The sequence below is a fragment of the Sus scrofa genome, chromosome 16 (assembly GCF_054392235.1).
Source record: "Sus scrofa isolate SSC_HxYL_T2T_F1_AM1 chromosome 16, Sscrofa_HxYL_maternal_Yorkshire_Landrace_v2.0, whole genome shotgun sequence".
Lineage (NCBI taxonomy): Eukaryota > Metazoa > Chordata > Mammalia > Artiodactyla > Suidae > Sus > Sus scrofa.
Genome location: NC_139398.1, coordinates 76,442,901 through 76,458,841, shown reverse-complemented (window position 1 = coordinate 76,458,841; position 15,941 = coordinate 76,442,901). Strand labels below are relative to the sequence as shown.

The 15,941-nt window shown below is 36.5% G+C and overlaps 1 protein-coding gene across 6 annotated transcripts in view; it reads right to left on the bottom strand.

The window, feature by feature from the left end:
* RNF145 (ring finger protein 145) overlaps positions 1 to 15,941 on the bottom strand; it is a 62,968-nt gene that overhangs the window by 2,666 nt on the left and 44,361 nt on the right. For 5 of the 6 annotated variants that reach the window (XM_085001874.1, XM_085001873.1, XM_085001876.1 and 2 more), the window contains 4 exons: positions 14,101 to 14,241; positions 10,796 to 10,978; positions 3,774 to 3,921; positions 1,237 to 1,593 (listed from right to left, as the gene is read on the bottom strand). In XM_085001874.1, coding sequence (XP_084858000.1) covers positions 1,237 to 1,593; positions 3,774 to 3,921; positions 10,796 to 10,978; positions 14,101 to 14,241 — 829 coding nt within the window. Of the gene's footprint in view, positions 1 to 1,236; positions 1,594 to 3,773; positions 3,922 to 10,795; positions 12,864 to 13,324; positions 14,242 to 15,941 lie in introns of those variants that run through there. The other variant, XM_085001877.1, reaches the window with a different exon arrangement.

The window sequence follows — 15,941 nt, the reverse complement described above, 5'->3', positions numbered from 1 at the left end:
AAACCCCAGAGATGGTATATTTATACATTAGCTGCTGAAGTTGATGTGCCCCAAATCTATCTTTGTTGTGCTTTGTCTGCATACAACAAGACTACTGAGCACAAAGGAGCCAGAAGGAAGACAATGCCCCTTAACCTGGGAGGGTAATAACTACATCGCTTCTCAATCTCCCCACCTAGAAACCATTACTTTGCTAGTACCTAAAAGTATGATTCTAACAATGATCAAAATGTGGCAGTTGAATCTTACTCCTAGGAAAAACTCTTATTCTAGACAGCCTTCACACACACACACACACACACACACACACACACACACTCTCACTCTCACCATCTACACTGGAAAGCAGCCTTGGGGCAGTACCTCCCCCGTATATTCACTGATACTACCCATAGTTTTATTCCACTAGCCCACATTCTTCGAGAGTGATTTCAAAGGAAGCGTTTGCACAGTCGCCCAAAATTTCTGCCTGTACTTTCAACTGTACAGTTTAGCTGTAAAAGCTGCTACACTCAAGGTCACCCTCCTGCACAAGTGACTGATGACTAAACTCTAGGTCTACTTTTTATTACTGTTATATTTCCAAGCTGATACAATTACTATTTTTCAATTCTTTCATGACAGAAGACAATCATCAGCTATCCAGGGTGCATACGCCAAAGATGCCAGGCAGACCAACTGCAATGTACACCAACTGGTCTCCTCTGCCATCTCTCCCACTCCACCCACCCACTTCCACACAGAAGCTGCACCCCTCTTAGATAGCCCTCAACCCACAGGTATGCACACGTGCTCCTCGGCTACATTAAGTGAATGGACACCTTTTCCCCACCCTGGAAAGACCAGAGGGAAGAGTCAGAATCTTGGCACACCACTTTTCAGAAGTTGCTGACTCCTGATTGACAGTATATGCTTGAGAGTACATGTATTTGTGTGTGCATATGTTTGTTCAGGAGTGAATATAAAATACACCTGACCTGTTTTTCCTTTATTTATGGGTGAGCAATAATGTTGAAAATAACAATAAATTAGAACTTGAGGGACTAAATTAAAAACTTACTTTAGAAATAAAATGGAAATATTTTATCAGATCTTTAATAATTTCTGAGGTCCACTTTTTTTCAATCCAGAAGATAATTCTGCCTGGAAATTTAACTTATATTTGGGTAATGTCATTAAGGTCGAACAGGTTACACTACATGACCCGCCCAACAGGCTTTTTACAATGCGAGTTACCTGATAACAGATGGCACAAATATCATTGTGTTTCTCAAGCTGCTCTTTTGTAGCAATGGGTAATGATTTAATCTTATTCACAGCATCCCTGCGCAGAAGGAAGCTCTTCCACCCCAGCTGGGCCCGAAGCCACACATTATAGTAGGAATGGATGAAGATGATCATGGAGCCCATTACTGTCCATTCTCCAAAGATGGTCTCTGAGACTCCATAGGCCACCACACAGAGGGCCACAAGAAACTCCAGGAGGCGGTAAGTGCCATTCACGTAGTAGATGACATCATCCATGTTTTCTACTGGCTCTTTTCTGAACTCCTCAACCATAAATAAGACATAAATAAAAAGCGTTCCCAAAACCTGAAGAAAAATTTATGTACATTAAAAACAACATCATCACTAAGAATGATTTTCCACAGACTTTCAACAATAACTAAAGGTATTAATAATACCTTTAGGGTACCAGCTTTAATATCCAGAGGAGACAGTGGTATAATTAAAATGTGGGTGCTATCAGTATCCAGGTATTAGATGCTGAAATGTAATACCTCCAGAGAGAACTTTCCTTAAGCGATTCTGATTAGTCATCAGTCTTCTCTGACTTGTCACTTCACCTTTTCCCCTGGTCACCAAAACCCTAAAAATTCTATCTAAATTTTCCTAATTCCGCACTCCTGTTTCTCAACTTTCAAAGAACCTTCACCTCTACAAGGAAAAATGAATAAATTTTTATTGCCAGTGCTGTATTTTCTTTTACCTTTTACTGATTAGGCAGCCAAGATTCACCTTCAAATCACAATAAGTTTATCAATTCCAAGGCCACACTGTGTGTGTGTGCATGTGTATAAAGTATGTATCATGTCTGTGTAATATATACACAAATCATATATTTATATACATCAGGAAACTATGGACATTTTTGAGTGGGCATTTACTGCAAAACGTGCTCCAAGCAAGCACTAAAATCTCTCTCTCTTTTTTTTTTTTGGTCTTTTTTAGGGCCCCACCCACGGCAAATGTTCCTTGGCTAGGGGTCTAATCGGAGTTGTGGCTGCTGGCCTTCGCCATAGCCACAGCAATGCCAGAATCCAGCCGCGTCTGCAACCTACACCACAGCTCTTGGCAACACTGGATCCTTAACCCACTGAGTGAGGCCAGGGTTCGAACCCACAACCTCATGATTCCTAGTCAGATTCGTTTTCACTACGCCACAATGGGAACTCCCAAGCAGTAAAATCTTTTTAATATTTTATAGTTATTCATCTATTTAATATTTACCTGACAGTTCTGTATCCCACCACTTTGAAAAAGTTTATTACCAAGATTAAAAAAAATACAGTGACACAGGAGAAGTTCCCATCGCGGCTCAGTGGTTAACAAATCCAACTAGGAACCATGAGGTTGCGGGTTTGATCCTTGGCCTTGCTCAGTGGGTTAAGGATGCGGCATTGCCGTGAGCTGTGGTGTAGGTCACAGACTCGGCTTGGATCCCAAGTTGCTGCGGCTCTGGCACAGGCTGGCGGCTACAGCTCCGATCAGACCCCGAGCCTGGGAACCTCCACATGCCGCAGGAGCAGCCCTAGAAAAGGCAAAAAAGACCAAAAAACAACAACACAACAACAACAACAAAAAAAAACAGTGACACAGACAGGCCTAGTATTTTAATAACCTAACTTCTAACTCCTATGCTCAAATAAATGTAATGCATTTATCTAAAAAAGGGACGGATACAAATGAACTTCTCTGCAGAAAAGAAACAGACTCACAGACTTTGACCATAAACTTATGGTTACCAAAGGCGGTGGGGAGGGATGGACTGGGATGTGGGACTGGCCTATGCACACTGAGGTGTATGGAATGACTGGCCAATGAGGACCTGCTGTATAGCATAGGGAACTCTACCCAATATTCTGTGACAATCCATGCAGGAAAAGATTCTGAAAGAGAATGGATGTGTATGCATGTATAACTGAATCATTTTTTTGTATAGCAGAAATTATCACATGATAAATCAATTCCTTCAATACAACTTTAAAAAATGAAAAAATAAAAAATATATAATGCATTCTAGTAAAGAATATGGGAAGTATACACCTAATAGGCACACCCCCCCCTTTTTAGGGCCACACCCATGGCACATGGAGATTCCCAGGCTAGGGGTCGAATCGGAGCTACAGCTGCTGACCTAAGCCACAGCCACAGCAACTTGGGATCCGAGCCACCTCTGCGACCTACATCACAACCCACAGCAACACCAGATCCTTAACCCACTGAGCGAGGCCAGGATCGAACCCGAAACCTCATGGTTCCTAATCAGATTTGTTCCCACTGCAGGGAGTTCCCATCGTGGCTCAGTGGTTAATGAATCCTAGAGAAGGCAAAAAGACAAAAAAAAAAGATTTGTTTCCACTGCGCCATGACAGGAACTCCTAAATAGGCCACTTATAATCATTAATCTTAAAAAAGTTTAATTCCTTTTCTGGAAAGAAAAATAAGAAAATCAGTTATTACAGTTATTATATAATGACAATTAATCTTACCTGTAGAGAGGTGAGAATGCTGCTAGAAATAATGATAAGAAGCCAAAAATCCATGTGGAAAAACTGGCAAATCATATAAGCCATGTAAGCAGGGAATACCAGTAAAAATAAACAAAGGCTCACAGCACGGAAGTGTTTCCATAAACTCCTAGGGAAAGAAAAGAATTCTTTTAACGTGCCTGTCACTAAGTAGCACAACTAACAGGTCTTGCACCATGCTTCAATTTCACATTTTCTGCACGCCCTTCTCCACGCCAGTCACAGTGCAGATTTCAGGGCAAGTCACGTCAAAGGCTTGGTATTTCAAAGCACCTGACTCATTTCTCTTCTCTTAGCCTCCACACTCAGTCTTTTGACAAGTACCATCAATTCTGTTTTTCTTTTCAATAGTTTACTTTTAATCCCATTCCCATTCCTAGCAATTTCAAGATTTCAGGCTTGTGCAGTTCCCATCGTGGTGCAGTGGTTAAGGAACCTGACTAGGAACAATGAGCTTGCGGGTTCAATTCCTGCCCTCACTCAGTGGAATCTGGTGTTGCTGTAAGCTGTGGTGTAGGTTGCAGACGCAGCTCCGATCCTGCATTGCTATGGCTCTGGCTTAGGTCGGCAGCTACAACTCTGATTAGACCCCTAGCCTGGGAACCTCCATATGCCATGGGTGCGGCCCTAAAAAGCCAAAAAAAAAAAAAAAAAAAAAAATTAAATTAAAAAAAAATTTTCAGGTTTGTGTAGCATTAAACCCTAACATTTTAATCTGAAATTTTCTGTCTTAAATCATGGCATCCTCTCCTCACTTGCACCACCCTTGATGAAAATCTCTGCAGTCATGAGTGCAGTGTTTCTAATAGGAAAGGCTCTCCAATGAACAGGGGTATCGCCCCTCCCCTTTGCTGAGGATGTATGGAAAACTATGAACAAGAGGGCTCTAAGACCTACTAACTAGCTGATCTCCCTCCTTCCCAGCCCCTGATCCTAGACAGATGAGTCATTCCAAAGCTCTACTAGCACAATACTGTTAGTACATCTCCTGAACTTCCTAGCCTGGCAATTGAGGCCCTCTACTCCCAATTTTTCAGTCTAAACTTGTCAACATCTGTCACCCCACTATAAGCAAAGATGGTTGTCTAACAGAAAGCACTCTTAAACATCCCACCAGAAATACGTCCATCCCACTCTTTCTTTTGCTAAATTCTTTAGACTAGCTCAAGCTAAAGAAATATGTTCAAACAGGTAATGTAAAACTTTCACAAGGAATCACCTACCTGCTCAGAATCCTTAACACCTATATACCAAACAATCATACAATGAACTGAAGCATTGTTTCAATATATAAATATTTATATATACATATTTTATATATTATATCTAAACATTCTTACTTATACTTTTATACTTATTATCTAAATAAAATTATTTCTATATATGTACACACACACACAAAGTTCTTACCACCCAAATTTAAACTTCTTGAGAAAAGGACAGTAACTCCAGCTCCTAAGCACAATGGCTTGTCTGAAATTAAGTGTCAAATAAAACTTGAAAATTTATTTCTGCTTGATAGTTTTCTAATTAGTTTCCAATTGTTACTAACTATTCTTACCTATCCATCTATCCACCCAAGTGCAAAGCCTTATGATGCAGGTAGGACAAAAGTTAATCACAGTTATTACACAAGTGAATAGTTACATGCATAACTTTATGCTTTGAAGACACACAACAAGTCAAGAGATTTCCTGACTTAAGATTCCCCTTGAACCTTCCTTGTTGTTAATAGTGGAACACATAGGAGGAGGCCCCCATTATGGCAAAAGAAGAAACATAATCTTTTGTTTACTTCTTTGTACACTGTAATATACCAACAGATCATCCTTTAAATATACCCCCTGCAAGTTTATTATTTACTTTATATACCCAATTTGTAAGTCAACAGATGATGGAATGACTTAATACCCACATAAGGGATTAAAAAAAAAGATGCTAGATATGCCATTTCCTGAGTAAATAAAAGCCAAAGTTGGAGTAATTTTTCTTCAACATAAGGATCACAAATCTAGAAAGAAATCAGCACAAGCCAAACAGCTATCCCTTCTCTTAAAAATAAAACTCAATTACAATCTACATAAACTGCATATTGAGACAAATTTTTTAATGATTTCCTATTAAAACAAACACAGAATATTTAAAAACATTAGGAAGAAATGTGACTTTCAACCAAAATAGTTAGAAGTCCATGGTTACAACAAAATTAAGCTGTTTTAAGAAAACATCAGCATCTGCAATATGTTCTGAAATCCACGCAAACTATCTCAGGGAGACAGAAGAGTAGCATAAATCATCCTTTCTACTTTCAACTCTATCACAGTACAAGTGGGAGGAAAAATACCCACACAAAGTTAAACGCTATATTCTGTGGGACTGTCTACAATTAGCAATTCTGAAAAGAAAGTAAAATGGTTAAAATTTGGAAAGCATCTTCCATCTTCTCTTGTCAAACATTTTTCTTATCCTAAGTTAAGGGAAAAACATAAAACCTGCCACAGTAGCTCTGCTGTAACATTCCAAACATAAATACTTTTATTTTTTTAAAGAAAGGTAGGCAGAAAGGAACTGCTTTAACAGTATTTATAAATAAGGCAATTTGCCTTAAAACTTCCAATAAATTTTTCAAAATCAAGTTAGCTATGATCCATTGAAATAATGGAGGTATATATTTCTACATATATACAAACATATTTATACATGTACACAAAAAGTAAATACAACATTATGCCAAAAGTTTTAAACTTATACCTACTCATTTTATATACAAATATATAAGTATGTATAAATCCTTATTTAGGCAGTTAAAGTTCAATAAAAATCTAATTTAAAATTAAACATAAAAAGAAAATCAGAAAATGATACTGGAATCTTGTTTCATTAATAGGTTAAGTACTATTAAACAATAAAAAAATTGTTCTAATCTATCCCAACCCATTGGGGTAAAAGTTAGTCTTTTGAAAATCTGCTATGTAATCTGAATATAGTAGGCTAGAGCTGTAAAATCCCTTTTAACAACTGTAATAAAATTTACAAATAAAAGTTACAATTAGATCCATGGCTCAAACTACCTGAGATCTTTTTAAGTTAAATACTGTAAATTACCTGTAGTCAGATCAAAGACACATGTGGATTTCTCCCTGATAATCATTTTTTTTTAAAGACAGAGACAAGTAGTGTTTCAATATTACCTTTCAATTTTTCTAATTGAGAATTAAGATATTTTTCATTTCCTTTTTTAATCCCCAGTACACACAATTGAATTCACCACAATCCTCGATTCAAAATGCCATCTTTTAGTGGTCTGTGCATAGCCCTCTTTTTATTAGCTAGTATCCAATTAGCTATTTTCAATACCTGAAATGTAACATGCATTCATGACTCCATCTGCCCGTACAAAAGCAAGGGACTGGACAATAACCCACTCTAACCATGTGGCAGGCCTGCCTATTCCGGGTCCTGCCTCCTTCCACCCAATGAAACCACTTCACGTATCCTGTGCTCTTTACTCCTTGCTTGCTTCCCTTTCTATGGTTTTATTTAATCTATCTATCTATCTATATATATATATATGTATATATATATATATACACATATACATATATATGTATTCCTAAAGCATATATTTCTGTTTTAACATAAAAATAACATTCTATATGTCTTCTTTTTAGATTTATTTTTTTGCTTTACATTGCTATGAATCATTCATAATATTTAACGTGTCACTTTTTAACATTCCACTGTGGCTACTGTAACATTTATTCACCCTCTTTCCTGTCTGATTGGCATCTGAATTGTTCCCAGGCTTTGGCTATTACAAATTGTGCTGTGAACATTCTTCTAAATGTCCCTCCTGAACAGGTACCAGAAGGTCTCGGGCATATATGTAGGAGGAGGTAATGCCAAACTGTTTTCCAAAGTGATCACACCAATTTACACTCCCACCAGCATGCTGGGACCTATACTTTCTTCTGCCCCAGGTATCAGCTGACTTTCCTTCCCCTCTCTCCCTTTCTTCTTCCCTATTACTTATTCATTGCTACTCCGTAAGTTTCAAACACTGTCTCACTGTGGTCTTGATTCACACTTCTCTGACCACTATCGGACCACTAAAGAAGATGAACTTTTCTTCACATTCACTGTTTCCTCTTTCACTAAAAAGCCTGATCATGTATTTTATCCATTTCTCTTGCCGATTTGAGTTGTTTATATATTTTTGATACTAATTATTATGCAAGTGTGAATACCAGTTTTTAACTGAAATTATTTTTAGGTAATGTTATTAGTTTTAATAGTTAAATTTATTGCTCTTTTCTTTCATAATCATAGTCATTCTTGGTTTCAGTCCTTCACACCCAGCTCTATCAGTGTAAGAAAATGTTTCCTATTTGAAGGTCTAAAATATACTACTCTATGTAGAGATATAATTTTTTATTGACATTTAAGTCTCTACCATTCTAAAACTGATTCTTTTGTTTACGGCTGTGACAGGAATTCAATTCCATTCTTTTTCAAACAAAAACCATTATTTTCTAGCTACGTTAGAGCAGAGTACCACCTGTGCCCACTCACCTGACATGCCACTTCTGTCCCACACCAAAGTTCCACACGTACATGGACTGGTTGGGGGCTCTGCTCCCGTTTGGTCAAGTTGTCTATACTTGAGCCAATCATTACAAAAACCTCATATCTCCTACTGTGAGCGAAATGAATTTTAATTTATCTTTCTCAAATTGTCTATCTGATTTCAATATGGATATACACTGGCTTCACAGAATGAGCTCAGGGGCATTCTTTCCATTGTCTGGAAGTGTTTGTTTAAAACAGGGACAGCCACTCCTTCAAAGTCTGGCAGACGTGCCTATAATGGCCACTCTGGTCAGGATGTTTCTCATTTGTTTCCATTTCTTTAACAGTTACAGAACTATCCAAGCTTTTTAATTACTGAATCAGCTCTAGTAAGTTATATTTTTCTCACAACTTTTCCATTTCATGTGTTTAAAAAGTACTGCTCTTTTACTACTGATCGTGTTTTCTTATTATTGTAGGCAATGGAGAGAGAGAAGAACAGAACCCTGACAGTATCTTATCCTTTCACAGCCAAGAGCTCTCTTGCCTCAGGCTGATGCTGCTATAGACACAGGTACTAACAGTGACACCAATCCAAAATAACCACTCCACACCCACAAGGGCTTCGCAGTCTTGCTAGTTTCCCTCTAAATTTCCTCTGCATTTGATTTTGACGGAAAAAGCCAGTAATGCTGCTAGTACAGCATCATGGAAGGAACTAGAACTGAATTTACTCGTTCTTATGGCAACGGAATTATGAGGGTTTTTTTTTTTTTTTCTCTTTTCTAAACCTTCCACAGTATTATATTAGCCTTTTAATTAGTATAATTAATAATGCTAAAGGATACTGCCAGTGATGACAAATTAGCAATTGTACTTAGGTCAAAACCCAATTTAAGTGACTATTTAACTGAGTCCATTGAAGTCAACATCTTAAATGCTTCTACTGAGAAAACCAAATTGCAAATAACTGAAACGATCAAAATTATCTGAAATATATCCAAGAGCATTGAGCTTATTTAAATTAAATTCACCTTTCAACCATTCTACCATTTGAGAATTTTTCAGAATGTTTGGCAATCTGGGATATGGGGATAGAAAGATAAATCTGATCAACTATAACTACAAAGATAATTTGGAATAGTTTTTTGTATTATTTTTATTTATTTGTTTATTTACTGATTCATTCATTCATCATTCATTCATTCATTTTGCTTTTTAGGGCGACACATGCAGCACATGGAAATTCCCAGGTTAGGGGTCAAATTGGAGCTGTGCTGTCAACCTACGCCACAGCCACAACACCACCAGATCCAACCTGCACTTGTGCCCTACACTGCAACTTGCGGCAATGCCAGATCCTTAACCCACTGAGCAAGGCCAGGGATTGAACCCACCTCATGGATACTAATCGGGTTTGTAACTCTCTGAGCCACAACGGGAACTCCTAATTTGGAATGTTCCTAAAATCTTTTGTCAAAATTCTATCTCCCTCAAGACTGTCTGCTTCCTTACTTACAAAGCGCTACCAAAGAAGCAATTAAATGAAATACCTCAAACATCAATGATCAGGGTATACACAAGAATGCTGGAAAAAAAAATAGTGGCACTGAGTTTTAAGCAATTCCTTACAGAATATCCTTGTCTAAGCTACCATAGCCAAAACAGAACCTTAAAGAGCTAAATAATAATTTGACTTTTATTCCCTAAGAAAATTTCTGTAATATGAAATGAACAAGAATTCAGCTGGTCCCATAAGGTGTCAAGTTACCCCTACTCTAACCTTAGTTAAATGTAAAAAGCCAGCAGATCAAACAGTTCTTCCACAGATGCCTGTCTTTATAATTGCCTGACAGCTTTTATTTTTCTCTGCTTCACTTACATCTCTCTCAATAGTTTTTCCCCTTTAGCATTACACAGAATAAAATTATATATTATCTGCTATATTTACTGGGCTCAATTTTATGTTCTACATCTTTAAAACTAGATAAATATAGAAAAGTATTATAATTCTTTGAGAAGAAAAACCTGATTTGTAATTACTTGGCCTTTAGTGTGATTTTTTATTTTATTTATTTATTTTTTTGGCCATGCCTGCTGTGACATGAGGAAGTTCCCAGGCCAGGGATCAAACCTGTGCCACAGCAGCAACCTCAAGCTGCTGCAGTGATGATGCTAGATCCTTAACCATGGCTGCCACAAGAGAACTCCTAATGTGACTTTTAACTATAGGAATGTTGAGGGATTAAAAAAAAAAACCCAGAAAAGTCAAACACATAACAAAAATAAAAATATAAACTTGTTAATAAGCTAATACCAACTATTCATCCATCTTCTGTCTCTAAACAATATCTAAATCTTCAAACAACAAACTCATGTAAAGAATATGGCAAAAATTCTGTGAAGTTTCTTACTTGTCTCTGGATGCTCCCAGCGCCAAAACAATGGGATCTGCAATCTCTAACATTGACTGTAGGATAGAAGCTACAACAATGAAAAGGATGATACTGAGCAGGAATGCCCGGTGAACAACCTGCAGTTCTATCAGACCAGTTTGCACTGCCAGGATCAACAGCGTAACTCCTTCTGTCATGCCCCTAAAAAAGTATACATTTTCAGAAAAAAAAACAATCAGAATCACACTTACTTCTGAGAGAAAAAAATCCAACAGCTTATACTATTGTTACATATTTGTTACCTAACTTAAACAGAAAACCTGATCAGAATATTAATTTATAATGTCAATATAACAATATACAATCATAACATATCACTACATGGACAAAACATAATTGCTATTATATTTTACCGTACAATGAGGAGAAAAAAAAGCAACTTCTAAGATAAATAAATAAAAGTGCTCTAACCAAGCTTTGCTAATAATAATAAGTCAGATAACTTTACCATTCTTAGATATCCAATGAATACACATATTTACATCATGAGCTATATCTCGATTATTAAAGAAAGAACCATAGGTAAACATATTTATAAACGTGGAGTAGGAAAGATCTAAGAAGACCATAAAAACCAGAGATATAAATACTTCTTTGGAAACTCAATTTCCATATGGAAAATATATCCAAAGTCCTAAGACCTTTTTATCCTACTGATTTGAATTACAAAGAATCTTGCAAATAAATGAGAAATGAGCAAGTATAGGTACAGTTTTCAAATCCACAAATAAGCAAATATTTCAAAATTGATGACCCAAGCACTGACAAGGAATGCAAAAATTATGGGCAGACCACTGCTGATATATAAACAGATAAAAGAGTTTCTGGAGAAAAATCTGATAATAAATTTAAAATATACACATACACTTCAATTCAAAAATCTTACTGGTAATTTACCCTATAGATGTACTACAAAAGTTAAGATACAGATTTTTAAGATATAAGTATTATATGAGAAACACAGTGAATAATGGAACATGTTAAGCTACCAAGGGGATACATTCAGTATATCCCAGACTTAAAAAACTAAGCAGGACAATCTGACATGTTCAACAAATAAAATGAAAGAGAGATAATACAGAGCTAGCATGAACCTAAGCACTGAGAGAGACTTTAAGAGGCATACCAATCATTTGCAATATGAGCCTTACTGGGTTGAATCAACAAAATGATTTAAAAAATTCAGATAGGTAACTAGGAAAATTTGAATACCAAATTGGGTATTTGATGTCAAGGAATTACTGTATTAGAAATGAATGCTCTATTGTAATTACGGTTTTCTGCCAGAAGATTTATAGGCAAAGTAATGTATCTAGGATTTCTTCCAAACAAATGCAGCTAGCGTGTCATGGACGAGATGACAAGGAAGGTGGAGTTGATGGGGACACACACAAGACTGACCTATTACTAGAGGTGGGTGCCAGGTAATATGAGGGTTCATTTTACTATTCTCTCAACTTTGTTGGTTTAAAACTTTCCTAATTAAGGCTTTGAAAAGACACGAACAAAGATACCCACAGTAGTAGTATTTTTAAAAAGGAAAACAACTCCAAAGGGACACATCTGTTTTTGCAATACTACGTCTTCATCAAAAAGAATGAGATGTATCTGCATATGTTGACATAAACAACACAACCAAAAAAAAATTTTTAAAAACCTATCCAAACCATATTACGTGAAAAAATAAGGTGTAAAACAATGCATATAGCATGTGGAAACAAATATATATACCTTTTCCTATAAGAACTTTTTAAATTGTACAGCAGAAGTTGGCACAACATTGTAAATCAACAATAATTTTTTTTAAAGAAAGAACATTACTTTTAAAAATAACCGTCTAGGGAGTTCCCATTGTGGCACAGCAGAAACAAATCTGATATGAGGTTGTGGGTTCAATCTCTGGCCTCGCTCAGTGGGTTAGGGATCCAGAGTTGCCGCGAGCTGTGGTATAGGTCGCAGATGCGGCTTGGATCTGGCGTGGCTGGGTCTGTGGCCTACGCTGGCAGCCATAGCTCTGATTAGACCCCTAGCCTGGGAACCTCCATATGCTGTGGGTCCAGCCCTAAAAAGCGCACGCACGCACGCATGCGCGCGCGCACACACACACACACACACACACACACACACACACACACACACAACCATCCAGAGCTGTTACCTTTGGGGAGAGGAAATGGGAAGTAGAGGGAGAAAGCTATCACCTTCTATTTGGTGCTTTTTAAATAGTAGAATTTTGTGAACTTAAACATGAATTATTCTTTCTTGCCCCCACCCCCTTTTCCCATTATAAAGGTGGTATTTCTCACTGGCAGGAAAACTATTATAGAACACAGGTTTTTTTCTTTCTTGTCATTAAAAACCTAATATACAACAAAATAAAAAATCCCTTTAACTTACAAGGTACTCAGCATTTACTAATTCTGATATTGCATAAAGATTTAAATACTTTAAAGTTTTTATAAACTTATCTAAATGAAACTATTAAACCCCTAGGTTAATTAAGGTAACAGAACATGACAAGTTCTAGAAATAGTTTCCTAATACTTGAGCTTAGTGATTTAATAACAAATGGATTACTATATTACATCCTCATTAATGTGTTCTTTGAACCTTCCATCAGTATCAAAATCATGTTCAAACTAAAAAAAAAAAAAAAAAAAAAAAAAACTTCAAGAAAGTATCAAATATAGAAATCTGATTTTAACAGTGTAATACTTAAACTTCAAATGGGAAAATGCAAGTTATCAAAAATTACATATATCTAGGAAAGGAAAGTGTCTAATACGCACTGTTAAGTACATACAAGAAAAATACATATTTTACATACAGAAATTGTTTTTTATGGTAGTTTAATTCAAATATCACAACCATTCCAAAAAAAAGGTCCCCAAATTCCATTTTCCTCTAAAATTCATCAACAGGAGTTCCTTTTGTGGTTCAGTGGGTCAAGAATCCAACTAGAATCCATAAGCATACAGGTTCGATCCCTAACCTCACTAAGTGGGTCAAGGATGAGGCATTGCTATGAGCTGTGGTAAAGGTTGCAGATGTGGCACGGATCCAGCATTGCTGTGGCTGTGGCACAGGCCAGCGGCTACAGCTCCAATTTAGCCCCTAGCCTGGGAACCTCTATATTCCATAGGTGCGGCCCTAAAAAGACAAAGGAAGGAAGGAAGGAAATGCATCAACAAAGAAATTCATCATTACTTCTTCAAGGTATCTAAGATATAAATATCTAGAGCTATTCAAAGTAAAGAACTTACCGATTCATGGCAGGATCATTCATGAAAGCTCGATAACCCTGCAAGTAAAACTTGCAGAGTGTCAAAACACCCAAGGCAACAAAAGAAACCGTGAAGACCAAACCCAAAAGTGAGTAAGGAGTGCTGCAGCATTCAGCAATACTAGAAAAAAAAAGGGGGGGGGGGAGGGCGGATGTTGACAGATAAATACTGTTTATTTGGAATAAAAACATCTTTGGCCTTTAAATAACCACCAAGCTTGATCTGTTCCTCAATGAAAACACCCAAAATTTGGGATGAAATTACCTAATCACTCTGTAATAATTTAAATCTAATCTTATTATTACCCTAACCTCATTGTTCTATCTCTCTGGAAAATATTCAGTACATAGCACCAAATCTGAAACAATGCCCTTTTTATTTATCTATCATCTTCAAATGTAGTAAAACTCTAAGGTCTTTAAATATTGTTCAAACTGATACTATTTAAAAGAAACTTGTACATTTGCCCACTGTGCCCCAGGAAAGGCTCTGGCTATTCAAATTGCTCGGACTGTATTGCCAATGTGGTCGCTTGTCAAAACTCCTCCTCTAACCAAATTGCTGTGGGCAAAAGCTGTGCTGATTCTGCAGCCTGTAACTCTGCTTGTTACAACAGTGTCTCCCATACCACTGGTGCTTTAAATTTTAAGTGTAAATGCATTTTTTCTGGGTTATTCTGAAAGCATGTCCAAGAATACAGTCCAGAACCATTTAAAAATAACTTTAATATCAATGTTTAATAAGGAAAACTGGACTTAGACTAAAGTCTGGAAATACTTTCATATTTTATAGAAATATATTCGACACTCTCATTGAACATGTTAGAGAATAATTAACAAGCACTTTTCAAATATATGTAATATTATGTATGCATAATTTGGATTTAGCATTTACACAGCAACTAATAAAATATGTTCAAAGCACAACATCTTAAGTTTTAAAATTTTAGTGAAGAATGTCATGTGTATGGATGAAGAACTCACTCAGGCAGATCAGTGCCTGTCCTTCGCTCTGTGGCTCCATGCCTCCATGCCTCTGCTACATGGTTATCCTTCCTACACAGCTGCTTACAAGTTACTTTTTATGTCAAAATATTTAATTTTAAGTGGGCCAATGTGCATTAAAGAAAAAAATGTGTGGCTTTCAATTAGGAGCCAAAATAGTTACCAATCACAGCAGTTAGCAGCTAAAGAATAAATAATTTTTTGGCATTCTTACAAATCTAATTTTTGAAATGCTTGAAATGTTTGCTCTTTTTCTCAGGGAAATTATTATGTAACATGCTTTAACAAATTGTCCAATAATTTTAAAATATGAGAATCATGGCTAAAAATAATAGTAAAAATTTTACTTCATTCCCACTGGAAAAGTCTGAAATTTTACTGAACACCCACACAATTTCTCTATTCTTTTGTATATATTTAATCTTTTATACTCAATGATTTAATTACATTTTCAAGAGGAACACATTCTTTTTCTCTTACTTTAAAAAAGAATGTGGTGCTGTTTTTCCAAAGAGCACACTAAAGAAAACAAAAGGTTTCAACCTAGCTTTGGGGAAGTGAAAGAGGGTGGGGAATTTATAAAACTTTTCTTCTCTTCTCTCTTCAATGTGACATTTTATTGCCTTTACTTTCAATTTCCTGGCTGCAAAAAAAAACCCTTTTTCTTTTTCAGTTTGTTTGCAGTGCTATCTATGTTGGTTTGTTTTTGTCAGGGTATCCTGGTAAACTTGCAATCCTCCTGTTTTTGTAAGTTGTTCTTTGGCAAAGCAGCACACAAATATAACCTGGCATACAGGAGCATCAGGGACAAATAAT